We start from the raw sequence: 27,538 nt of genomic DNA, 5'->3' as shown, positions 1-27,538 counted from the left end.
TTTCTTATGCATAGGCATAGTGGGAATGTAGGTGAGTAGGGTCAGTGTGAGAAAGAGTAACATACTATTCAGTGGATCATGGAGCAAATAATACACCCAGGGCTAATAGAGGTGTAAACAGATTACCTTTTTAAGGCAGTTCAAATTTAGGGTAATGTGCATGAGTGCGCAGCAACTGTAACCTTTTGCAGGGCCCTGGAGGTGGCAGGTGAGATGTGTCTTATAAGTATTAATGTGGATTAAAGGGTCCTGTGTGTGTAGCCACAAGGGGCCACCTCGGCGATCAGGCTGTAGGACAGCTATGGTCCCAGCTTGGGGGCGGCAGGGTCCCTGGTGTGTATATGTATGTATATATATATATATATATATATATATATATATATGTGTGCTCCCAAGATACCGCACACATCAGATTTCTTATAGCTTCAAATAATCTAGTCAGATGCCATGTCTATCAGCTGATAGACATGGCATCTGACTAGATTATTTGAAGCTATAAGAAATCCGATGTGTGCGGTATCTTGGGAGCACATATATATATATATATATATATATATATATATATATATATATAAAGAGAAAAAGGGACCCCAACCGTGCACACCTATATGGTTGCGGCACCTCTGAAGGCCCCCTGTTAGACAGGACTCAAATTGGTTTAGAGATGAAGTAGATTGTGGTACAGAGTGCGCTACCAAGATTTAATCCACAATTGTTAAAAATATGATAAAATTTAATGACACAATGCCTACAATAGGCAGCATAAAATACATATAGACTTTTTTCACAGCATGTATTTGTCAATATCTCTGATTCAGGTTATATCTGTGATGAAAACAAAGGCCCAACGCATTTCGTCAGATAGTTGACTTCATCAGGGGCTTACAAGCAGGGTTTGACAATCCAAATGACACTGTAAATTTAATATACACAGTCATAAGTCCATAACATAACTGAAATTTGACATTTAAGCTGATGAAAATATGAAAAGAGGAGAGGAGGATAGAACGAGAGGACTATAGTGGGGATTGATGAGCCATGATTAATATTATATAAGCTTCTGAAAGAAGAAAAATCGTGAATTTGTGAAATTTCTATTTAAACGTGTATTCATACAAGAGGTAGTGAACATACCATAGTTGGACATTCAATTTATAAAACAATTTTAAATGATTTAGTGACGGTTGGGTTAATTTAAAGTTAACCGCTTTTACACTTTAAAAACTGAAAATAGTGTCTATTGTGAAAAGACTTGTGATCACCGTGAATAACATATAGTGAACTGGTGCTCCACGGACATAGGACCAACGAATATATAAAAAATACATATATATATATATATACCTTCGTACAAAACATTAGTTTTATACACACTTTCAAATCGGCATCAATAATTCATGTACGGTATAGCATAAAAACCAAATGTCTGGAGGGAAAACAATATACAGATAGGGTAATCATTTTCGATTGCCATATACACTTTTACAGTAAAAAACTCATAAAGAGAGAGGATAAACTTTTTTCTACTTACAAAAACAGCCAAAAAGCTTTTTTTGGGCTGGTAACAATGAACGGACAGTTTTTTAGACTCAGTACATGGTGGTTGGTGTCCACCCCAAAAAGCAAATGTGACCGTAGTCCAAGTTTCCTCCAATAGTATAGGCTTATCTATAAAATAAGCCAGAATGGGTGGCTTTCAATACAATCAGAATAATTTTGATGTGACAGTGATTTTGAGACACAAAAAATAGAGAATAGTACTTACATAAGTCTGGACTACCGGATGTGCACTCTTTGGAATCCAAAAGCTGAATGGAAACCTGTGTGCCATCACTTCCTGCCTGAGAATACTATTCAGTTTTTTTTTTTTTTTTAAATTGCCTAAATGAGCCCTTTTGGCTTAATTTGGGAAGGCTATATTTAGCCTATCCCCGGAAATGACGTTATGTGTGTCTCTATTAATTTGTGCCCTTACTTGTATTCTGGCGGAAATAGGGCTAGGGTGTTCCACTAAAAGGTGTCCTCCTTACATATAGAGTTTTTCGCCTTAAAGCGATAGTGTCCTCCTTACATATAGAGTTTTTCGCCTTAAAGTGATAGTGGACGGAAATTGTTCCCTGTGGGGGATACTTTAACCCTGTGCGTCTCTAAGTATATATAGTGGGACGCTGGACTCCCTGGTTTATTTAAAGGGGAATTAGCCTTTTATATATATTTTCCAATTATTTAAGCCATAATTTTATTATGCTCATTGAGGACGAAATAATTCTTATGCTTTTATCCATCTGAATCAATATATGTACACACGTATAAACGTCCATCAGTACAGTCCCATTATTTGAAGTAATTATAAAAGTCGCTATATGTTGAAGTGATTAACCTATATTTAGGGGATGCGGTGGGTTCCCTTTGGATAATAGTGTCCCCTATAGCAATAATATTTATAATGCTAATATTATTTTATCTGTTAACTAAAATAATGCTGAATAAAGTGCGGGATCAATTTTAACGCAATTCTCCATATATAATAATCTGAGTGCATATATACAGTCGTCCCTAAAGGCTCATACAATTCTAGGTGGTTATATGTGAGATAGACTCGCTGGGAGTTAATTCAGGTGATTAAACTATTTCAGACTATGACATGGGGTGCGGTACGCTCCCTTGGGGTTAAGATGTATCTAAAATGGGATTCATTCTTGAGATTAGGATTTGAACTTTAATCCCCCAATTATAGGTCTTGGTTTGAAAACTGAGGTATATCAATCCAGACTCCGGGTGTCTCTTAAATCCAGTATATAGCGTTCTCTTAACCCCTTCACGACATATGACGTATATATACGTCATATGTCGGTTGGGGGTGAATCAAGCCAGCTCACGGAGTGAGCTGGCTTGATAGAGAGCAGGTAATGGCTGTATATTACAGCCATGTCCCTGCTCTCACGGCCACGAGCGGCGAGTTCGCCGATCGCGGCCGTTTAACCCTTTAAGCACCGCGGGCAAAGCGCCCGCAGTGCTTAAATAGCTGATCGGAGGGGGGGCGCCCCCCTCCGGCGCCGATCGGGGCCCCCCGCAGCGCGATCGGAGGGTGCCGATCGGTTGCCATGGTAGCCAGGGGTCTAATGTAGACCCCTGTGCTGTCCGTGTATTCATACCTATTACATCCTGCCTCAGGCAGGATGTAATAGGAAGTGAAAAAAATCACTACGTTCAGCCATAGAGCTCTATGGCTGAACCTAGTACAGGCGATCGCGCCCCCTAGTGGTCAAGTACACTAGGGGGCCTTGTAGTAAAAGTAAAAAAAAAAAAAAAATAAAGTTTAAAAATAAAAAAAAAATAATAAAATATTAAAAGTTCAAATCACCCCCCTTTCCCCATTTCCCAAATAAAAATAAATAAATAATAAAAAAAATAAACATATTTGGTATCGCCGCGTTCCTAAAAGTCCGATCTATTAAAATATAACATTAGTTATCCCGCAGGGTTAAAGGCGTAAACGGAAAATAATCCCCAACGCCAAAACTACGCTTTTTGGTCGCATCGCCTACCCAAAAAAAAATAGCTAAAAGAGATCAGAAAGTCGCCCATATCCCATAATGGTATTAATTAAAAAGTACACTTCAGCCCGCAAAAAATGAGCCCTCACCCAGGTCCGTAGGTGGAAAAATAAAAAAGTTATAAGCCGCAGAACATGGCGACGCGACGCAAATTCGAAAAACCGTAACATTTTCTATTTTTTTTTTAGTGGTAAAATGTAACGAAAACTATATAAGTTTGGTATCACCGGAATCGTAACGACCCATAGAATAAAGATAACCCATCATTTTAAACGAACTATGAACTCCAAAAAAACCGTAACCAGCGCAAAATTGTGGAATTGCGTTTTTTTTTTTTTTTACCCCACATTGAATTATTTCCTGATTCCCCAGAATATTATACGGTATAGTAAATGGTACCATTAGAAAGTACAACTTGTCCCGCAAAAAAAAAGCCCTCATGTGTCTATATAGCCGGAAAATTAAAAAAGTTACGCTTATTTGAACACAAGGAGGAAAAAAAAAAAAAAATTACCTTAAAAGGCAATGTCGTGAAGGGGTTAAGGTAATATAAAAAAATGTAAAGTCTCTATTATTTTATGCAAGAAAATACCTCATTTTTTTGATCAACCAATCACTGTCACATTTACATCGAAGTCATACCAATCACTGGCACTTTTTTACCAAATCATGTGGGCAATGTATATACAACACGTTAAAACTTTCTTATGTGTATGGGCAGAAAAGAGGAGTGCCCTTAGTGTGTAAACCCAAATAAAAAAGAGGTATGAAAAAAGGATTCTATAGAGTGGTTAAGATTACAGAAATGCCACTATATCAATTCCTTCGTTGAGCCCCTTGGGGCTGAGTGAATCCAGGGTATATATCCAAAAGCTCTCTTTCTTTATTAGCTCTTGGTCTCTGTTACCTCCTCTTGGATTAACTGGCACCCGCTCAATGATGGTGAAACTGAAGTTCTCTTTGGTCACGACAGAGTTGTGTTTTTCCAAATAATGTTTGGGTAAGCTGTGGACCTTCACTTTGTTTTTAATGTTACGCAGATGTTCTTCTATGCGTAACTTGGCTTGTTTTATGGTCTTGCCCACATAGACCAGATTACAGCTGCAAAAGATTTTATACACTATATGGTCTGAGTTACAGGTGACGGCTTCTGCAATTTTATATTCCTTGCCATTCTTGAAAGTATGATGGAATTGGGGTTTTTCCAAGAAAGGGCAACAGATGCATCTGTTGCAAGGTGAAGCGCCCGGTTTCTTACTTAGGAAGTGATTGCCTTTCGAAGGATCTGGAATCGTTGGTTTTAATCTGCTTGGTGCCAGGATGGATTTCAAGTTCTTAGCCCTGATAGACTAGATTTGGTTTGGAGGGAAGGTGTTGTCCTAGTATGGGGTCACGCAACAGTGTAGTCCAGTGTTTCTCTAAGATTCTTTTAATTTGATAGTTTTCACAGTTGAACTGTGTTACGAATGGTCTACATTTAAACTCCTTTTTGGGTCTGGTAGATTCTGTTAACAGGTCTTCTCTTTCTTGGGAAAAGGCTTTCATTCTTGCTTATTCCACAAATTTTAATTTGTAGCCTCTTTCGATGAATCGGTCAAACAATAATTGTGATTGACGCCAGAAATCGCTTCCATCACTGCAGTTTCTTCTTAGCCGTAAGAATTGGGCGTATGGTATACCATTTTTCCAAGCCGGAAAGTGACAGCTGGTGGCCGGGATGAAACTGTTCGCATCCACAGTCTTAAAGTGGGTACGTGTAAGAATTTCTTCCCCAGGTTTTCCTTCTAGTTCTAAGTCGAGGTAATCGATTCTTGTGGGGTTAGTCTTGTAGGTGAATTTCAGGTTAAAATCGTTAGTATGGATATAGGACATGAATTCTACAATGCTAGTTTCGTCTCCCTGCCATATGAGGAGAAGGTCGTCAATATAGCGTTTGTAGGCTATTGTGGAGGTTGGCGTATGTCGGGGCAAATTTTGTCCCCATGGCCGTCCCCTGTTCTTGGAGGAAATGGTCACCGTTGAACTCAAAGAAATTGTGGTTTAAAATAAATTTGATACTGTCGATCAGGAATAAAATTTCGGTACTTATGTATTATCTGGACTCCCATGTTAAATGCACCCCATTTTTTCATACCCCTACTATCCAACTACGCATGGAGTTGATTTTATATAGTGTGGCGAGCGCAGCGAGCCACCGCACCCGAAGCGTGGTGAGCGCAGCGAGCCCCGCGAGGGGACGCGGTCTCATAAGAAAAACGGGAGTCCAGATATTACATAAGTACCAAAATTTCTGATTCAGTTTTCCCAGGATCATTACGCAGAATGTTTTCCACCGATTGTAGACCCTTGTCATGAGGAATAGACGAGTAAAGACCCTGCACATCTATTGTTAGCCAGCAGTAATTGGCGGACCAGATTTTTTATTTTAATAGTTTCAGGACTGAAGAGCTATCTTTCAAATGTGAAATATTCTGCGAGACGTAAGGCTGTAATTTGAGGTCGAGGTAATGAGAAAGATTAGATGTTAACGAATTGATGCCCGCTATAATGGGGCGTCCTGGGGGTTCTGCTTGGTCCTTATGGACTTTCGGGATATGATAAAAATTAGCCAAAGTAGGGTGTTTAACATTAATGTAATCATATTCCTCTTTGCAGATGGCATTGTTTTGTAAGCCCGATTTCAAAAGGATCTCGAATTCAGCTTGGAATTCCATTGTAGGATTTAATGGAAGTTTCCTATAGGTAGTTTCGTCATCCAGGATTTTCATTGCTTCCTTTAAATAATTATCTTTCTCTTGTAACACCACTGCTCCCCCCTTATCTGAAATTTTTATGATGGTGTTTTCGTCTTTTTTTTAAATCTTCATTGCTCTGTTTTCCTGTAGGTTGAGGTTTTTTATTGAATGTTTTTTGGGGTTAATTGTTCTGAAATCTTCTCTGACAGCTTCAAAAAAGATTTCAAGATGGCTTCCTCTCGATTCGACCGGATAAAAGCGTGATGCTGGAGTCACGATAGGTTTAGGCTCTGTTTCTTTCAACTGTGAGGTCGGATTTTTTAGAAAGTGCCTTTGCACGGTAAGGTTCCTGATGAACTTGTTTAGGTCTATGAAAAGGTCGAAGTGATTAATGTGGCCGTCCGATGCGAATTTGAGGCCTTTGTTCAGTAGCGCACTCTCTGCTGAAGATAGTTCTTTCTTTGACAGGTTGATGATTCCTGTCCTTGGAGCCTTTTTTCTTTTTTGGAGACCCGTTTGCCCCCTCTACATCCTCTATATCTCCATTGAGACGGCGTTTGAGGCCATGTGGAGACTCCAGGTGTGTGTGGAGTTCTTCTCTTGTTGCTCGATGAGGTGGGTCGAATACCCGTTCTGTGTCTAAAAAATTATTATTATGTTGTCGATTCCTACGGGGGGATGGAGATCTATAAACGTCTCCTCGGCGATACTGATGAGAGTCTCTGTACGAGGGTATTCTACCTCTGAATGATCCTGATTATTGGTAGTCGTCATTGTGATCTCTGGAATTGTATCTTCTTGGTCTATCGTAGTATCTCTGTGGTTGCCTATAATTTTGATGATGATAGTTGTTTCAATAGTTAATAAAGGCATGATATGGCACGTTTTCCCTTTCCCTATCATTATCACCATATGAGATACGTCTTGGTTTATCCCAGACTGGTTTGTTGTTATTTTCAAAGCGATATCTTCTTACTGGAGGTTCCATATTTTTATCGTTAGGACAAACATGAACCTGACCGCTAATATAATCTCTCTTGTCTCGGATGAATTTTTTCTGTTTCCGTTGTATGATGTCCTTTTCCAGACTATCCAATTTAGACTGCAGATCTGCTATGTCTCTCTGAAATTCCTCGCTTGTGTCAAATTGGACAACAGGCCTTCAATCTTTCCCATCTCAATTTCTAGGGTTGCTAATTCTTTTTTCCTCTCATTGATCAAGGTTGTCATCAACAACTACATATATATGTAGACACCAAGATATAGAGAGCGCTAAGTTATGTTCCACCACCTGGTTAGAGTGTGATTTTACACCGCATATAACAATGTATACAACTTGGTATTAAAAAAATCTTTTATTAAAAAGTTTTTCTCTTTAAAATTCCATAGACGTATTCTTTCATTTCTTTCAACATGCCAAAAACTAACCCTATATATACACACACACACACACACACACACACACACACACACACACAAGGGACCCTGCCGCCCCCAAGCTGGGACAAAGACACGGGCGACATGTTCGTCCTTGGTCCCTGCAGTAAAGATGGCTGCTGCCACACACTATCCCCAGAAGCTCTGGCCCTAACAAAGCCCAGCCCAGCGTCCTCCTCATTCCCACAAGTGAGAATGCGACCAGCTAGGGGGGAGAAGAGGGTCTCCATGGGCGGAGGACCGGTGCGGAGGGAAATGAACCAGTGCAGGTGTAGCGAGAGAGAACCCATGGATGGCTCCAGCTCAGTCCATCCAAAACCAGGTCCCAGCCTCTGACCAGAGGGTAGGCTGCAACATGCAGAGACTGGACAAGCAGTCCCCATGCTCCGCGATGCACACCCAGCCGATCCAAGTCACAGGGCATCCAGCATGGGCACAAACTAAAAAAAGGCTGCAGGAGCTTAGCACAACACGTCCAGACACCTAGCTGGCCAAAGTACAGTTACAATTATTAATTCAGTATATAACCCTAAATAGGTATGTTAGACCAAGGTCGCTTTTGCCAGAAGCAGTAGAATTAAATAGACTTAAATTTTAGAATTTAGAATAATTTAATTACATTTTAAAATGAAAGCATTAATTAAGTTCATGTATATAAAAATTCTCCTTAGTCTGTGAGCAAATAACCACAGGATTCTGCATAGCTGCAGAAATGTGTCGTTACTAGCTGCAGTCAATGGCTGCAAAGGCACTTCCTGAATTACAAACACGTCCTGTTTACCAAATGAATGGCAACGAAGTAACTTCCACCATCCACATACACCCTTTATAGTCTTCACCTTTACAGAATCAAATATTAATCTGATTTCAATTCCGCAGACTAATTGCAAATAGTGCAAATTGTGCCAAAAATACTAGTCATCATAACAATGACTTTAGATGTCTCTTGTAGGGCATTTTATAACAAGTGATTTCACAGATTTTCCACAACAAAAGATAACATTCGGAGCAGGTGCTTTGTCATACGCCACCTAAATCCAGCACTGATTTGACGCTTAGGTCCAGCTCTACTGTAATAGGAGAAATATAATAGTGGTGACTGCGGATATACAGTAATTCATCTCTATTCACTTTCTTACATCGTATGACTCACCTGTAATGTTCAAATTATTCTGGAAATTTTCACACTGGTCCTCGGGAGAGGTTAGAGCAAGACTGACCCCTGCTGTGATGACCTTTAAGAGAAAACAGAAGATACTGTGACAATGGCTGACAGTATATGACATTGCATTTAGTTCACAAAATAATGTTCAGTTTAGAAAACAAATAGATGTCCTTTGGCTCTCAAGAACTCCATGTTCCAGAGAAAACTAAAGGTAATATTGAGGACTTCTGTGACACCCCCTTGTGGTCTTCAGGTGTACTTTCTGACAATTTTCCTCTATGAGTATGTACATGGGTGATTGGAACAAATTAAATTCAAATTCCTCTTATGGTGTGTACACACGTGAGATTCCTTTGCTATTCGATTTAAGATTTGATTGCTATGCAATCTTTGCTAACTGTACTATTCACATACAATTCATACTGTATACATTTGATGTGCACTATATAGTCATTGCTGCACTGTCTATCTGGCTTTTTGATTTCAGCTGAACGGAGCGCGCATCGGCATCGAATTGTGATAGAAAGCTTAAAAACACGTTCTATCTCCATACGATGTGTATGTGATCCCGATTCGATTTTGACTATATAGTTAAAATTGAATGTCAAATTGCACCTTGTGTACACAGCATAACTCCTCAAACTGTGACAGTATGCAGGGCTGTTTCTAGAGGCGGACACGCCGTGCAGGAGCCCGGGGTGCCACACGGCTTGTCCGCCTCTGTTAAACAGCTGGGGCGCTCGGCAGCTCCCCCCAACGCCGCCTCCCTTCCTCCTCCTCTCCCCGTCCACCACCATCACGCGTCTCTCCATCCCCTCGCTCACTGTGTCACTGGGCTGTCAGCCAATCAGAGCTCGGGGGCCGGCAGCCAATCAGGAGCCAGCCCACGAGGTATGAATGTCTGACGGCTCAGGTACACAGTGAAGGGGAAGAAGAGATGCGCAATGCGCTCCCCTCCCCGAAAAAGCAGCAGAGGCGATGGCAGCGGGAGGGGGGGGGGATACCCAGAGACAGTGAGTTATGCTGCTTCTGGCACTTTGGGGGCATATGTGTGGCACTGTGGGGCATGTTTGGCACTGTGGGGGTATATTTGGCACTGTGGGGGCATATGTGTGGCACTGTGGGGGCATAGCTGTCACTGTGGGGGCATATATGTGTGGCACTATGGGGGCATATATCTGTGGCACTGTGGGGGCATATCTGTTGCACTGTGGGGGCATATCTGTTGCACTGTGGGGGCATATGTGTGGCACTGTAAGGGCATAGCTGTCACTGTGGGGCCATATATGTGTGGCCCTGTGGGGGCATATCTGCCATCACAGTGTGGGGTGTAATGGGCATCACAGTGTGAGGTGTAATGGGCATCATGGTGTATGACATAATGTGTAATTGTCATCACGGTGTGCGGTGTAATATGTAATTGTCATCACAGTGTGCGGCATAATGTGTAATTGGCATCACGGATAAACAGAGTATAATGATTTAAGTAGCCTGTCATTGTTTGGCCTTGATCTGTGAGGCGTACTAGGTCACTGTGTGGCCTTCAGCTGGCCAACTTAAGTGCGGGAGGACAATGACAATTCCTGCGGTAACCAATGTCTGGTCATGCAGTATGCAAAAGTGTGATGTAAGGTAGTTGCTTTCCTGCTAGACCACGCCACTTATATTAACCCACATCCCCCTTTTAAAATTAAGGCACACTACCTATTTCGCTGAATTTCTTCGATACCATGTTTTGTATTTGGGGGGCGGGGGGGGGGGGGGGGGAGCTAAATTGTCTAGAAACGGCCCTGACAGTATGCTGGCATCTTTATGTCTCTTAGCACATTCGTACATGATTCTAACTGACTCTTTACACCAGTGGCGTAAGTTTGTCCCAGTTCCCCGGAGGCAAGATGAATATTGGTGCCCCCCCCCCCCCCCCACACACACACACACACACACACAATGTTAATCAAAATATGTAAAGTCTGTTATGAAATATATATTATATACTGTATATATATATACAGAGAGAGAGAGAAAGAGAGAGAGAGAGAGAAAGAGAGAGAACACATATTTCAGAAGTCAGCCACAGAAGCAATTTTGATGGCTTTCAATTAATGGTTTTAAACTGGCAGTGGTGGAGAGGTGCCCCCTTGAGAGCAGGAGCTGGCGGCAAATGACTCCATTGCCTCCCAGAGTTCTGCCTCTGCTTTACATGTCACTATGTTGCCTTCCACATTGTGTTTTTCTGAGCTACAATGTCACAGTGCAATCTGTTCCAGCACGTTATGACAGTGAGTGGCTAGGTGGCCTGTTCTGCGGGATTGAAATCATCATTGCATTACATAGATGTGACACGCATCTCTCTGCCTCTATTAAGCCTCATTTGTTGCTCTAATTAGGCTCAGACAGGGACAGCAGAATGTCTGCGTCCTTGTAATCATTTAAATCAGTGGAGGAAATGCATGGGCAGCAACCTCTAAGCAGCACATGCAGTTCTGGCAAAGCCTGCACGCCACATACAAGAGCTATAAACTCAGCCCACTAACACATGACCATTGTTCCATCTTGCCAGCCGTCTGTTTATTCATTTATTTGGTGGATTAGGGACAAACATAGCTTGTAATGATCTCAGTGGAAGCATATGGCCCTATGCCAGGCTTCAAACATCAGATGATCTATAGAACTCTAATGAAGCAGATGTCACCCTGTCAGGTTTTAAACAGTAGCCAGGATGTGGATATGATAAATTACATGGGCAACAGAGCTGAGAACTGTCCCTAATCATGGTAGTGGTGTCAATGAAGAAAAATTATTTTGACTTTTATAAATGAAAATACCTTAGCCTGATGTGGCATAAGTACAGCAAATTACTCAAATACACAGAATCCTCATATATTTCCTCTGCTAATTGTGTTTATTACAGGTTTAAATGGACGCTAAGCCCAGCTGTGTGCAGGTTATGAGAAAATGACGACATCCGTGTATGGAAATTTTGTGCCAGATCCCTGGGATATTTTCTGAATGTATAACCAATAAGGGGGAGATGCACTAAGCCGTGGAGAGCAGTTAAGCAGTTAATTGGCTGGTACTTTATCTCTCTCGATAAAGTACCAGCCAATTAACTGCTGACTGCCATGTAATACACACACACAGAGGGACAGAGAAAACTCTTAAAGTACATAATGCATATCTCCCAACATTTTAAAGACCCTCAGTGGCACCCTTATGGCCGAGTGCTCCCGAAAAGTGATCTGGTTTGCAAAATGGAGGCATGCCTTTGCTGCATATCCGCAATGACGATCCACGCTCCCCATTTTGCATCATTCCAGGGGTGTGGCCAGCACTCTAACAGCTGCTGGCCATGCCCCTTGCTCCATGTTTCCTGTATAGCTGCTATACGCATAACTTTTCATTGCTTTTATCCTCACTTCATTGGGAAGCATAAAGCATGTGAAAGAGCCACATACCTTTTCGGGGCTGCAGGACACAACCCTAATAATTGAGAGCCTCGTGCAACCTCAGGGAAGGTAGGCAAGTATGTATAATACAAAGAATAAGCAAAATGAATCTAAACAAGAATACATTTATCACACATTCCCATTTGCCCAGTATTTGCCTCTAATAAGCCATGCTAAGCTACATTTTCAGTGGTCCATTGGGTGCTCCCTAAGGGGAAGGAGTACAGAAGAGTAGGTACAGGAATGTTATAATGTCATTAAGCCATTATGACCAGCCCCTCTCTGTACAATGTCATGATTTGCAGCATTGTGCAGTGGGGTACAGGACCACAATGATGTGATATATGGCAAAAGACATCATTAAGGTCTTTTCCAGACAATTTTACTTGTGATTCGTGAAGTAGATGGTTCTAGAATATGGCGATTCTAATAGGAGTCTGGGAGATCTCTACACAATGGCCCTCATTCTGATCTGCTCGGTAAACTGCAAAGCTAGCAGCTTACCAAGCGGTTGTTGCGCAGCCATGCGAGGGGATGTGCATGTAGCTCGAAAAATTTCTCCAGGGCTCGCAAACATAAGTCAGTGGAGACTGACTTATATTTGCGAGCTATCAACCAAAGACAGGGCAGGTGGCTGACATCATGTGATGCCAGCCGCCCGACCCCAGCACACATCTGCATGCCCTCATTCCCAAGGGAACACCCAGCATTTTCATGGGGATTCCCATGAAACGCTGGGCATTCCCATTGGCGACACCCGCCTCCGCTGCCACCCCCCCCCCCCCCGGGCCACACCACTCCATGCTTATGGCTCGGCGACTGTGCAAGTCACCCAGGGACCCTGCACATATGCATAAACCATTATGCACATGCTCAGTAGAAAAAAAGCAGTCCCTCGTGCGAACACCTGGTAGACCGAAGCAACCAGAATCAGGGCCAATGTGTGATTGTTCAGTAGGCAAGTTTTGGCACGTACTGTATGGGATCTATTAAATGGTGAGTTCTGCATCAGAATAAGTGACACAGAAGAAGGTTAAAGTAATGGGGTCTATTTATTCTCCCTTAGAGAATTCACACTTTTTGTGGCATGCCATCCCCATACAATGGAACTCCCAATTTATCAAGCTCCGAAATTATAAAATTTGTGGAACTTAACTGTGAGGACTGTTGCCATCTTCAGTTAGGGTGTGGTCAGGATCCCAGCGGATTCTGACAGTAAGTAATCGGGTGAGGTTTAGGCACTGGAGGGAACCGTTAAGGTTATGCTACTGGGGTGCACAAGGTTTAGGCTACAGGAGGGAACCGTTAAGGTGAAAATGTGGGAGGGTAGATTACCGTTAGGATTAGGGGTAGGCTTAAAATACTTGTTGGAATTCTTCAGGAGTTTGTACCCAAACCCTTCAGGTGGTGACAGTTCCTGAACCCATGCTTCTTCCCTCAAAAGAGCAATGTAGAAGGGATACAGTTATAATCCCGGCGGTCGGAATCCCGGCGTTCAAAATCCTGACACCGAAATCCCGACTGATGAAATCCCGACACTTTCTCCCTCTATGGGTGTCCGCGTGGCGAGCGCAGCGAGCCCGCAAGGGGAGGCAATCCACATCCCCCCTTGTCAGGATTTCAGCTGTTGGGATTCCATTGCCGGGATTTCGTATCAAACCCATATAGAATTTCTCTGGTATTTTAGTGTCCTCCGCTGCAACTCGCAGTGAGTTAGATACTAAAATAACACTGCAGCTGTGCAGTGCTGGATGAATAGACCACTATTCTACATAAGATAATGACTGTAAATGATAGGGATGTTAGAAATCACAGAGGCGTTCTGTGACCATATGAAAGCATGAGACTGCAGACAGGAAAAGCCCACCTTTGTTTCTTGGCAACACACAGGGATTGTCTTATAATGATGCAAAACGGGACAGCTGTCTCATGCAGCAATTATGAGAAAAACATAATGCAGCAAATGATATATATTATGTACACGGCAAGCTAAAATGTGGGGTTGCTACATTTTGGGCAGATCGAATAACAATGGAAATGTCAATATTTGCTACATGTAGTTGTACGTCACACTAATGCAAATGTTTATTAGTTTGTGTTAAGGATGAGAAGGTAGCTATTTCTGTTGCTATCTCAGGCAGCAGAACAGCTAGGCACAACCCCCATGATACAACCCAATGGGCAATCTGACAATACATAGCGGGATGAATTATGGACCTTTCCAAACCTCTTTAACTTGCAAACACAGGGACTAGTAATGAATGCATTTCTCTTCTTCCTGCTCAGCTTGAGTGATAGCTCTGTCATCTGCCCAACGCAGATATATAGTCAGAGTGCAGGGCATGTGCAATGCCGGAGAGGGGAAAGAGCGGATCATGGAAATGGAAAAACAAGACTATAATAAGAAATAAAGAATGAGTGTAGAACATGGGTGATACATGGTTAGGAGATTGGGTAGATAATGTCAGGTAAAGAAAAGAGACTATGATATGGTGAGATGTGTATGATAGTGTCTGGTGCAGACTACATACAGAGGAATTCAGGATAGGAGGGACAGAGCAGTGGAATATGATGAATTAATACATAGACAGGGATGGAAAAATACGGTATAGACAAGCAATCTCACTGTATACAGCATATAACCATAGAAATACATAGAGCAATGGCTACAGTTTGTGTTATCCTTAATCCTTTGAGTGCCAACATCTATGTGAGAGATGTAGAAAATATCCACTAAAAATGGCAGCGTCGCTCAAATGTGTAAATTCAAATAAAAATGTTGTGTAAAAAAGCTTATATTTCCAATATAAGGTAAACGTTACAGGTCATAGTGATGAATAAAAATTGCTTGCCAACTCTCACACCTATTTTGACAAATTCACTTGGCACTCAAAAGGTTAAGTTTGGTGAATTTGTGAAACTGAGGAAATGGTTTAGGGTTAAACACCATGCAGCATATATATATAATATTTAAAGTGAACCCCACTGAATAAATGTACACTGGACACACTATACACACAATTGGCCATAGCCAATTACCTGCAATTTTTTAACGTGTGCATAAGGCTCTTATTCTGCATTTTACCTGTGCAGTAACCCATGCTACCCCATAGATTCTGTGTAAAGTGCTGGAATCTATGGGTTTCTCTGCACATTGACACATATTTTTCCCCTTAGCTCCTGAGGTCTGAGCCAACAATTAGTTATTGATTGGATATGTCCCTCAGGGTTTTGACAATACTGTATTTCTGTGTATATAATGTGATTTCACTCTGTACATTCCCAGAACAGTGCACATGTCCCTTTGCAGATTTGTGCATTTCTGTCACATATGCCTGGATGTCAAGGTCTGAAAGGCAACCGAGGTGCCTGCCTAGGGCATGAAGTGTCCCAAGGGGCCTATGGATGGGTCCCGCAAATGTATTCTTGGCTGAAATGGCTTTATGGATGTTCTGTTTTCCCCACTGAGCATTAAAAACCTGTGACATTAATAACGTACCCCAACATGGGTATAGGATATTAAGGTTAGTGTAGCTCTTAGGGTTTAGAAGTTAAGTTAGTGGTTATACAGTGGTGCCAAGCGACAGGATGAGGAGGTACTAATTACCCAGGCCAAGGTATGATGTAGGTGCCCAGTTGGGCCCCCACTATCTAACAGTAGCAGCTGCAGCAACAACTCTTCTCAACCCAGCACATATTGCTCCTGTGATTAGGCCATGCCCCCTGAATAGTTTTTCACTGCTGTGTGGGGTGGAATGTAGTCTTTTACACTAATCTATGCATCTATCCAGTCCAATAAATACAAGATCTCGAACAAATAATTCTGAGAATGTAGTTTACTGATTTATTAGGGGTAAGGAACAATGTTGTTAAGCGATGTTCTTTGATAGGATGAGAAATGTATGACACACAAAATAGTTTATTCCACTGTACTGTATGTGGACAAGAACATGGGGTGCTTAGTGATACATTTGGAAACAATAATAATAAAATTAATTTATTGAAAACACAAAATTGCATAAAATGATATTAGGAAGCAATAAATAAAATAACAGACACAATTACAATAATAAATAACAAATAAATACCTCCTGGGGGGTCATAATTTAAAATAAAAACAATATCTATCTTTGTACGATAACAAGCTTGCCAAATAATGATTAAAATGTACACTCAGTGAGGTATGGGTAAAAACCGGACCCAAACAAGACCCTGGACTGCCCAGACCGGACATTAAAATCTGCAGTCCGGAGCTTGTAGTGTCCGGTCCAGGGGGTGTCCCATCTTGGGGGGGGGGACGACGACGACGACACTACAAGCTCCAACCAGCAGATTTTGATGTCTGTTCCGGCAGTCTGGAGTGTTGTCTGGGTCTTGCTCCTCTGACCTGGTAGAATACAGGGAAAGCTGGGAGTGGACTGGGCTGCCTGAAGGGAAGAAGAGGCGGGGCTTGCTACCCCGATATGGCTGGGACAGTGCACGGGTCATAGAAAGCTGTGACTAGGCTGTATGAGGGGAGGAAGGGGGCGGGGCTTGTTCCCCAGCCCTGGTTGGGATGGACTGAGCATTGTAGAACTAGCAAAGCAGACTGCAGGGAGGGCTTTGTCACTGTGCTCTCTGCAACCACTGTATGACAGGTCCCTCACTGCTGTGTTTGCATATAAATGAATTAGCCCAGTGTGGGGGAGTGCAGCCACTGAAAGCCAAAGAGGGGCTGGCCCACAGATTAACTGTAGCTCCCCAATACCCCCCTGCTTGGGACACTGCTGGGGCTACTGAGTTGAAGCCTGCTTCGTGCTCACGATGCTGTTGCCTGTGTGACAGACAGTAAAGATGGCTGCAGCAACCTAGCAGAGCAGGGAGAGCTCTTAAGCATGGAGCCTCCCTGCACTGCATACTCTGCTCAGTGGTATATGTGGGCAGAGAGGAGCAGGCATGCAGCGGGGATCCTACTTCTAGTGCTGCTGCTGCCTGTCAGTACGGTAGAGCATAGCATCAGTAACTATCTCCAGCGCACCTTATCTTCTGCACTAAACACAGGCGCCTCTAATTAGCAGAAGGGGGGAGCGGAGGGACAGCCGCAGGGCGAATTTAGATGTTTAAAAAACGGGCAAGGCACGGTGCCCTGCAAAGGAAGTTTAGAGTGAACACTAACAGTTGAGGACCACGCCGCACCCCCAACCCGGCCAAGACCAGATTCTGCTTCCTCCCCCTCAAAATCTAGTCACCAGGAAGCAGAATCTGGGGTTTGTCGAGCCCTGGTATATGATATATGGCAGCACTACTGTACGTCAGATTCAGTATGTAACAGATTCTTAGCCTACTGAAGGTAAACAAACTTGTAATAGGAATATTAGAAAAACGTTCTTCGTAAAAATCCATCACAGTATCATTAATCTAGTGCAAAAGTTATGACTAAAACATTGACTAAAATTAGAAAAATTAAAACTTAGATCCACTAAATAAATCTTGACTAAAACAAATAATTAAAAAGTCTAAAATGTGACTTTAAACCAACTATAGTGTTAGGTAGTTGACAAAGACTAAAACAAAATGAAAATCCTTGTCAAAATTAACACAGATGCTGGTTGTGCCATAAGCTCACTCTAGAGCAGAAGGAGGCTTGGGCAACTTGGTGGTGCAACATGCTAGTCAGGTTTAATAGAGATTGCTTAAACCCTTTCTGGGAGATCATCAGGGTTTATGAATCCTGAATCTACAGTTTTGACCCCAAGAGAACACAACAGTTGGCCATTAGCCCCAGTTGGAGGTTTGCAACAACATAATGTTTTGAGGTGAGTGCCGAATGGCAAAACAGATGGTGGCTGTCTTTGTGGCGACTAAACCACTAGTCACTGGGGGCTGGTATGCCAATCAGTGCATGCCGCAAGCAATTTCCTGGCACTGACCAAGGATTTGTGATTGGGGTGCCCTTTCATATCACAACAATGCACATGCCCACAAGTTCAGGAAAGGGGTGTCAAAACACCGACAGCCGGGTTCCCGACGACCGTCGGCTATTTTCCCTTGTGGGGGTCCACGACCCCCATAGAGGGAGAATAGAATAGGTGGCTCGCGCGGCGAGCGCAGCGAGCCCGCAAGGGGCCTTGATGAGCTCCCCATGCTGTCTGGATCCGGCCAGTCGGGGTCCCGACGTCAGGATAATGACTATCGGGTTCCTGACTGTCGGACCCCTATACCACACCCGTTAAGTATACTTACTTACCCACAGCCTAACCCTAAGTCTCCCCCTGCAGCCTTACCCTCCCTCCACCCTAAACCTAATCTTCCTAATCCTCTGCCTAAACCTAACCCTCCCTCCTTGCTACATAACCCTAACTCCCGATTCAAAGTGCCTAATCCTCCCAAACTGCAACCTTCCCCAAACCCCCCTCCCCGCATCCAAACCCTAAGTCTCCCACTAGTGCCTAAACCTAACCCTGCATGCATAATTACAATCGGAATGCCCGCAGTCGGGTTTCTGTTGTCGGCATCCTCATCAGTGTCGGGATCCGGTGCCAGTCTTCTGACCTCATCCCCCCTGCAGAGGCGATTAGGCAAATTTTTGTTTTTGCAGAGCATAACTTAGTAGTCAGCCTTAGGTTTTTAAATTGTATATGCAGATGCATGCGGTTACGCACATGTGCAATACGACTGAAAGCCCAGATTTGTGTTTTCACTTCCACTTTTCAAAGTAAATATACTGTAAAAAAATTGTTAAATATATTTGCAGTTTTTTTTAGTTTTTTTGTAAAATGCTGTAGAAAGCATTTATTTTTAATTATTTTCTTCAGTCCATCCTGAGATGCTGATAACAAATATTGCAGTACATACTATTGGACCTCATTCAGGTCCAGTCATTGTTGCAGTGCATGCTACAGAGTGAGGAAGAGAAGAGGCCATTTAGGGGAAGAGAAGATGCCAAGGATCTCCGTCGATGGATTGAGATTTCCTACTTTCTTTGATAGTCCCTATGGGTAGCCAATGGTGTCACAGTGATATGCAATAGCCACTCCAACCACATTAGAATCAGGCCCACTATGCAGTAATTCCTAATAATAAGTCACATAGAAGCTATGGCTGACAAATCTTTTCATTGGTATGGGTTACTTTCAGCAATAACATTACTACTTTTTTTCCTGGAGTGGCTTGATAAATACTGCATGCTCCAATGTCAAAAACATCTATTAAATTAATTATCTTCCATTAGCAAATCCATACTATTGTATGTCTTATTTTTTTTCTCTACTTAGTCATCAAAAGCATTTATTTTCAGTTCCCTACTCATTTATAATTAAAATACCCCCTCCCCCCCAAAGAAAGTAACAAATAGAGTAGTGCAACCAAAAAAAGCACCTAGACTGCATAGATAAACATGTCATAAGAGAAAAGAAAAAAACATGCACCATTTTGTTATACTCTATCTGCAGATATAGAAACAGCAAAAAGAGACAGACTAGTTGTGTTTCTGAATAAATGGGCAGGTTACACAGACCAAAGGCACAATAAGAATAGTAATAAAAAAAAAAATCAATAAAATGAATGACATTCCCCAGAGCAGTGCTACTCTAGGTGTTAAGAAAAGACAAGGATAAATTTCAAAATAAAAGATTCCAGGTCATATCAAACTAGTCTTTGTGTTGTAGTGATATTTTTTTACTCCTGATGAAAATCATGTCTATGCCAAACCATTCTATTTCCCATTTTATTTATATCTCTTATTTGGTTACTAAATGCCAATCTGTTCAAATTGTATATACTAGTTTACCTATTCACGTATTTACCCAAAATATCATCAGTTGTGATGCGGTTTTGGTATGCACTGTACTTGGAAAACAAAGAGATACTGTAGATAAAACAGCACAACTCAGCAATGTATCCATCTTTGTGGACAATACAAAACTGAGCAGAGTTATTAAATCATCAGAAGATGTCACCACACTTCAAAATGATCTTGACAATCTAGATGAGTGGGCAAAAAAGTGGAAGATGAGGTTCAATGTGGACAAATGCAAGGTCATGCACCTTGGGAGACATAACCAGTGTGCTAGTTATAACCTAGGCAGGGATGAATTGGGTAAATCAGTACTCGAAAAGGATCTAGGAGTCCAAATAGACAACAAACTGGGGTGTAGTGCTCAATGTAATTTAGCAAGAAAAAAGGCCAATAAAATTCTAGCATGTATTAAAAGGGGCATGGAAACTAGGGACTCAAAAGTAATTATGCCCCTGTACAAATCATTGGTTAGACCGCACCTTGAATACGGAGTACAATTCTGGGCCCAACACTATAAAAAGGACATCATCGAATTAGAAAAGATCCAAAGAAAAGCAACAAAGCTTATTAGGGGAAAGATTAAGCAATTTGGGACTATTTACACTAGAGAAGAGACGTTTAAGGGGGGATATGCTCAACATGTATAAATATATTAGGGGCCAATATTAGGAACTGTCAAACACCCTTTTTTCTGCTAGAAAGGAATCTAGGACGCGAGGGCACAAGTTTAGATTAGAAGAAAAAAAAATTGTTCACTAGTAGAAAAAAATCTCTTTACAGTCAGAGCAGTCAAACTTTGGAACTCTCTTTCTAGAGAAGTGTTGTCGCCAGACACTATAAATACGTTTAAAATAAGGTTGGATAAACATTTATTGGTTAAAAACATCCATGGGTAAGAATAAGTAACATAATTTGTCATTAAAATATCAGAACATACTATACAACAAGCGATAAGCTACTACAAACATAGGTTGAACTAGATGGACGCAAGTCTTTATTCAGCCTCACCTACTATGGAACTTCTGTATGTAACAACTGCAAATTGAAGTGTATCTTCACGTTGCATTTACTACTCAGCAATGCGAATCAATATAATTTACAGACCATTGCTTATCTAAATGATATATCTATTTGGGCATGCAATTCAAATTGTTGCTCAGACTCTTCTTCACAATGACTGAATGATATAGGACAAGACCCTCCCAGCTAAAATATTGCTGGAAAAATTGTTCAGCTGGAAAAATTGTTCTACTGAAAGGTCTCCGCAGGGTCGCACCTCTCAATTGGTGTGCACCCCAGGACCCCACCCCTGTATTCCTCAAAATACAGCCAGTTTGGCAAGTGGTCTTCATGTTAGCTCATTAGACATTTTACCTCGCTGGATCTGAGAAGCTGCTCCCTGCTCCTCAGGTGGCGCTGTGTTGCATGTGTCCTAGAGAGACTACCAGTATTTGCCTTCCCTGTGCAGTGCCATCTTCCCGAAGTTGTTAATGTGTACTTCATCCAATCCTGTGCCAAAACGTGTTGGCCATGGCCTCTTTTGTCCAAGACACAGTGAGGTTTCTCCGTGGTCCATTCTCTGAGTATCCAAGTCGGCGGACTCCTGTGTTTTGGATGCTGCTCCCTTACTTTGTCCAGCTGAGCGGTATCCTGCTATCATCTCTGCACATATGTGTCACATCTCCGGTTCCCCACTATGGCAAGCTGTTAATTCTTAACTCCAAAAAGGCCTTCTTTTTATAATTCAATAAACTGCATTGATCATTATGCTAAATGGATGTGCTGGTCCTTAGCACTTGTAGTATCTCTGGATTGACGCATGTGGTATAAAGCTACATTATTTTTTCTGACCTGGCACTCACTGTCTATATGGATAAGTGTGTGTTTCCTTCAAGCAACATATATATACACACACACACACACAAGTTAATTCTCCTCAAGCGCACCTGTAAATAACTGTAAATTGTATGCTCAAAGTTTCCTGTTGGCATGGAAACTACAAGAATAGAACAACAATGGTAAGATGGCGCCCAATGGTGTGAATCCTTATGTGAATAATGCATGCTCACTTTTTGCATTATAAAAAATACCCTTCTTGGATATATATGGATGTGCTGGCCTCTTATTTTTATATATATATATATATATATATATATATATATATATATATATATATATATATATAACCCAACACGTTTCGTCATTAGCATGACTTCATCAGGGACACTTGTACATTGGTTGAATAAGATGGTCACACGATCACAAATTGAGACTAGGTTCCTCCAGGGCAATATAATAGAACGAAGATGTTGGATCCCAAGTAACACTTATAAAACCATCATGATATCCACCAGCTGATGCAAATTTTATAAAAGGAGGGATCAACTCAAGTTCTTTTAGGTGAAATGACGGCCTTCAAAAAAAAATTTGAGGGGAATAATCCAAAAAGGACATTTGTGGTCCTATATAGAAGTGTATACTGCTCAGCTCCAAAAGTAGGAATATATACAGTATATGGCGTGAACTCTGGCAACAAACATTTTCTATTTAGATGTGTAATTTTCTGACTTGCTTGCATTTGTAAATATCTGCGTGTGACATTTTGGACACATTGGTGCATAGATAGCGAGGGCATACTGGGCTGGTGTCTGATTAGTCAACATGGCTGCCTCATCTGGTATGCTTGTGGATGGGATGAAAAAATACACAGACTTGACAATTTATTAGGACTGTACTCTGAGCATTAGATGCTGCAATCACCCCATTTTGTGTCATCTCTTCTAGGGGTAGACTATTCCATCCAAGGTAGTCCTACACAGTGTGGTCAAGTTGGCTTCCTCACTAGGTACCAAAAAACACTCATGTCGACCTTTTCCAAGTTGGCTTTATTCATGTTGACCTTTGACAACGTTGACCTTTTGACCTTGTTGAACTTTTTCATGGGTTATCCTTTTTACTGTAGACCTAGACACAGTCGGCCTAATGACCCACCCACATAAAATAAAGGTGCTTTCAATTTAAAACAGACCAGCGTAAAAATGGACAGTAACTGTCTTAGTGATATGCATGCAGCAGGATGCAAACGTTTATACAGTATGTTCTATATAAACATTTTGCTCACAGTAATAACATGATTTATTCATATTTTTTTTAATAACGTCAGTTTTCTCCCTATTTTTAGCAGCGTACATTCCCAGCTAAGCTCGAGGACATGCACTGCTAGGCTATATATAAAAAATGACCAGAGAACCGACAGCTTCCTTCTTTCATTGTTGATAAAACTATGAAGAAACAAAAGCAAATGCTGTCAAAAGCCCCTGGCACGTCATATGTTCCCTAATGTAGATAAAAAATTGAATCAATTTTTTGCCTTCTGCTATGGAAAAGCGCCATAAATATGGATAGTATGCACAATATATCCACAGTGTTTTGGAGAAAATACAATTTCATTTTAAGTTTAAGACCTTTCCAGGCAGTTGTTTTCCAAAGCATACTATGGTGTAAGTCAGTGGTTCTCAACCTCAGTCCTCAAGTACCCCCAACAGTGCACGTTTTCCAGGTCTCCACACAGAATCACAGGTGAACTAATTAGCTCCACCTGTGGATCTTTTAAATTGTATCAGTGAATAATGATTGCACCTGTGCAACTGCAAGGAGGCCAGAAAAACGTGCATTGTGGGGGTCCTTGAGGACCGAGGTTGAGAACCACTGGAGTAGGTAATGGATAGGAACCTTTGGCCCTTCAGCTGTTCACATCCCAGCATGCCCTGCTACAGTTTTGGGTACTTATGTATTAGCCGGGCGCCCAATTATCATACGTATGGCACCATAGGGAAATCGCATTGCATGCGATTTTTGCATGTGATGTGATCGCATGCAATTTTATAGGGTGCAATGCCATTTAATGTAGTATACACTTGTATGAGTGTATACTACATTAAATGGCACGGCAGCCTATAAAATCGCATGCGATTTTGCGGGAGGTGCAATGCCCAAGGCCAGAGAGCAGTGAATAACTTACATAGGAAAATCGTACTGCATCACATGCAAAAAACGCAGAATCGCCCACTAAGATATTTGCTTAGTGGGCACCCGGCTGTTACATAAGTACCCAGTTTTGCTATTTGGCCATGCTAAAACTGTTGCAGTGCATGTTGGGATGTGTAGTTTAACAACAACTTGAGGGCTGAAGGTTCCCCATTCCTAGTGTAAGTGCCGAGTGGAGTATTATTGGTATACAGACTAGTGTAGTGGATCCTTCACTACAATTTCCTGTCATCTTTAGTTTTGTCTGTATTCTATAATTCAGTGTTCTGGATCAGGTGCAGCATAAGGCAAAGCCAGAATATGTTTCTTATACGTTGACCTTGCTCAATTATATATGAAACCAAGATTTACAACATTTGTTAACAGCAAGTTGTTGCCTTGGTTTGGAGCTGATAGATGAATTATCACTCATCTTCCTTCTCTAAAGGCCCCATATTCAGTCTCAGACAGAACATGCCAGTTTGTAACTTGTGGCTGCTGGACCAGTAACAGTTTCACAATGGAACTTGCTACCTCAGACTGCATTTTCTGAAGGAGGTGGTCCTATAGTTTTTTGCAGAGAATGAGTTGAGAGCAGGAAAGATCCAGCATGTACTGTATGTATTCACCTGAAGTATACCTTAAATAAGGCTCAGCCGCACATGCCGACTTCATGCTCAAAAATGTAAGATGAAATCAGATGTTAGCTTCCTCATTTTGATGAGATCTTTATCTGATTCTTTAATAATCAGAGTTTTTTTTTTAATTAATGATAAAAGTATTGGATTATATTGGAGGTAATTATTTTTACTAAGAACATTTATTTTTATATACAAATGGCAACAAAAATGGTGAACAGTCAGATAGGGCCCTGCACACAAACTTACACTCTCCCCCTGCGCCAGCGTCTCTGGGTCTGGTTGCTCGGCAACCAGGGATACCGGGGGACAAGGTGGCCGGGCGCAGCTTCCAAAGCAAGTATGCGCAGTTGCCCGGCAATGGGGGATGCCTTCGGGTAATGGCAGCGGAAGTCAGTTCACTGTGTCAGCGGTTGACATAGGGAACAAGTGGGATGCATTCCAGCGCACCAGCCCGCAGCTGGGGGACATCAGGCTCTCTGTGGGGATTGGCCACCCTTTCCTTTTTAAAGGAATGGCTCTGGCACCATCCCGCTGGTGATAGCTTCAGCATTAGCTATCTGCCTGCCTACTGCTAGCCAGTTCCTGGTTCCTGTCTTCTTGGACCCTTTGTCTCCAGACGAGTTATCCAATCATCCTGTACCTATTCCAGTGCTGTAAGTTCTCCAATTAGGAGACCTGGTTACTTAATATTGTTTTGTTTCCCCTCTGGAGCTGCCAGAGAGGGCCGCAGCTTTGCGCAGTATTAATGTTTGGTACCGTTGGGGTGTTAACCCTTCAATGGCATACTCAGTGTTTTGTGTGTTGCTTGCTCCATTGGTAGTGTGCTTTTTGGTGTGGTGTATTATTCTTGTGTATGTGACTCAGTCGCCTGTGGTCTTGTGACTAGGTCGCTGGCGCATTTAGCCACGTTAGATATTTATGGCAAGCCGCCATTTAGTTCCTATTTTAATTCTTTAGAGTTAGGTCCCTTAGTTAGTTCTCCTCTTGCCACATACGTAGGATCAAGACCTGGTGGCACCGGAGTTGGGGCAGACTTAATTTGCCCCAACAAACGTGGCTATTACAGGTGAACATCTAGCTCTCCCAGGGTCCCAGCGCCTGGTTGCCAGGGCGACCCCAGCCGCGCTCAGTTGCGTCTAACTACAGGCTCTTCCTTGAAGAAGACCGCACAGCGGTTGAAACGCGTTGGACCAGAAGCATCCAAGCACTCACCACATCAAGTCTCCTCCCGGCTGGGAGTAGAGCCTGTAGTTAGACGCAACTGAGCGCGGCTGGGGTCACCCTGGCAACCAGGCGCTGGGACCCGGAAGTCGCGTTCAGCGTCATCACTGCAGAGCCGGGCACACAGCACAGCTCCCACGCTGTCAGTGCGGCGGCTAAGGAACACTCGCAGAACGCCGCGGGGCCTTCCGTGACCACAACATAGACACAGGTGAGAGGTGTACTGCGGGGGGACGGGACGCCAGCCCCCTGCACCATCCCCTTTGCCACATTTCTTCATTTGACTTTTCCTCCCTCCTGTCTGCATTTGCGGACTTACTTACCATACACCATGCCGGCAGCAGACCAGCCCCCCCCCCCCCCCCCGTGCTGCCATTCCCAGTCCCCTTCTCCCCCCTCACCCTCAGTGACTAAGAACCCACACCAGTGGGACCTGGACTTGCACTAATTCTTTTTAATCAATAAAGCAACTGTGCTTTTACACTACGGTATTTTCCCAGACCCATCATTACCATTGATATTACTTGCATCACATCCAGTACTGAGTGATAGCAAATATTGTCACAGCATAATTACACCACATAGGGCAACCTTCTGTGCATCCACGGAAGCTTGCTAGAAGGTGAGCGCATTGTATACCCAATTTGTATAACATAATTCCTGTGGGCTTGGACAGCTCAATACTCTGCAGCCCCTTCGCTCAAAAGGTAACTGAGCGCTAGCAAACCCCCTCTACCTGTGAATTGCTGGTTGCAGAGGTTTATTATTTATTAACTTATTAACTATCATTTTTTTGTTTGTACATTCTGCTTTCTAAATGTAACAATTTATATTGCTCTCACACTTGTGATTTGCTGGTTGGATTCAGTATGTTTGTAAGGTTGTTTCTTTAAAGTATTTTTCATGTTTACAACTGACTTTTGTTTTTATTGATGATTTACCATTCAATAAATACTTAGCAGTCTACCTCTAATGACTTATTTTGGTCTGAGGCCTGTGATTTGCTGTTTGAAAAGTGTGTTGGTAATTTTGTATATTTTTTATTAGTCTTTAAGTTTTAGGTTACTAGTTTATGTATTTGTCACACTCTAGCCAGAGAAACTGGCCAAAATTGGTGAAAATAATATAAATGAGGAGGTCAAAATTGAATGGAAATATATGTTATTGATGTTAATAATACTGTAGGAGCAAAACAGGCCCAAATGATATGCTTTGAGCTGTTTTCAGACTTTAAAAAAAAAAAAACAATTGCGTATGTTTTTTCCAAAACCAAAACATTACGAAGACTGCAAAAAATGGGGCAGATGTATTAGGCCTGGTGAAGAGATAAAGTGGAGATAAGATGGAAGGTAATAACGCACCAGCCAATCAACTCCTAGCTGTCATTTTTCAAACATAATCAATTGGCTGGTGCGTTATTACCTTTTACTTAATCTCCATTTATCACCTCAAAGCACCATTGGATTATAATTTGCCAATAATGCTACTCTCCATATGTCCATTAGGTTCTGCAATTATGTAGCCTTATTATTT

General features: G+C 42.1%; 1 protein-coding gene and 1 long non-coding RNA gene across 3 annotated transcripts in view; both read right to left on the bottom strand.

Annotated features, from left to right (window-relative positions):
• The window catches only part of CRHR1 (corticotropin releasing hormone receptor 1), a 180,449-nt gene that overhangs the window by 58,498 nt on the left and 94,413 nt on the right, over positions 1-27,538 (bottom strand). For both annotated transcript variants that reach the window (XM_083146957.1, XM_083146956.1), the window contains exon 3: positions 8,883-8,964. In XM_083146957.1, the coding sequence (XP_083003083.1) occupies positions 8,883-8,964 (82 nt within the window). The remainder of the gene's footprint in view (positions 1-8,882; positions 8,965-27,538) is intronic.
• Positions 808-1,611, bottom strand: LOC146007044 (uncharacterized). Its single transcript, XR_014444218.1, has 3 exons — positions 1,532-1,611; positions 1,345-1,426; positions 808-913 (listed from the first exon to the last, which is right to left on the bottom strand). It is a non-coding gene; the product is annotated as an uncharacterized LOC146007044 (long non-coding RNA).

Source organism: Crinia signifera, chromosome 6, assembly GCF_055691185.1.
Source record: "Crinia signifera chromosome 6, ASM5569118v1, whole genome shotgun sequence".
NCBI lineage: Eukaryota > Metazoa > Chordata > Amphibia > Anura > Myobatrachidae > Crinia > Crinia signifera.
This window is presented reverse-complemented; position numbering and strand designations above follow the sequence as displayed.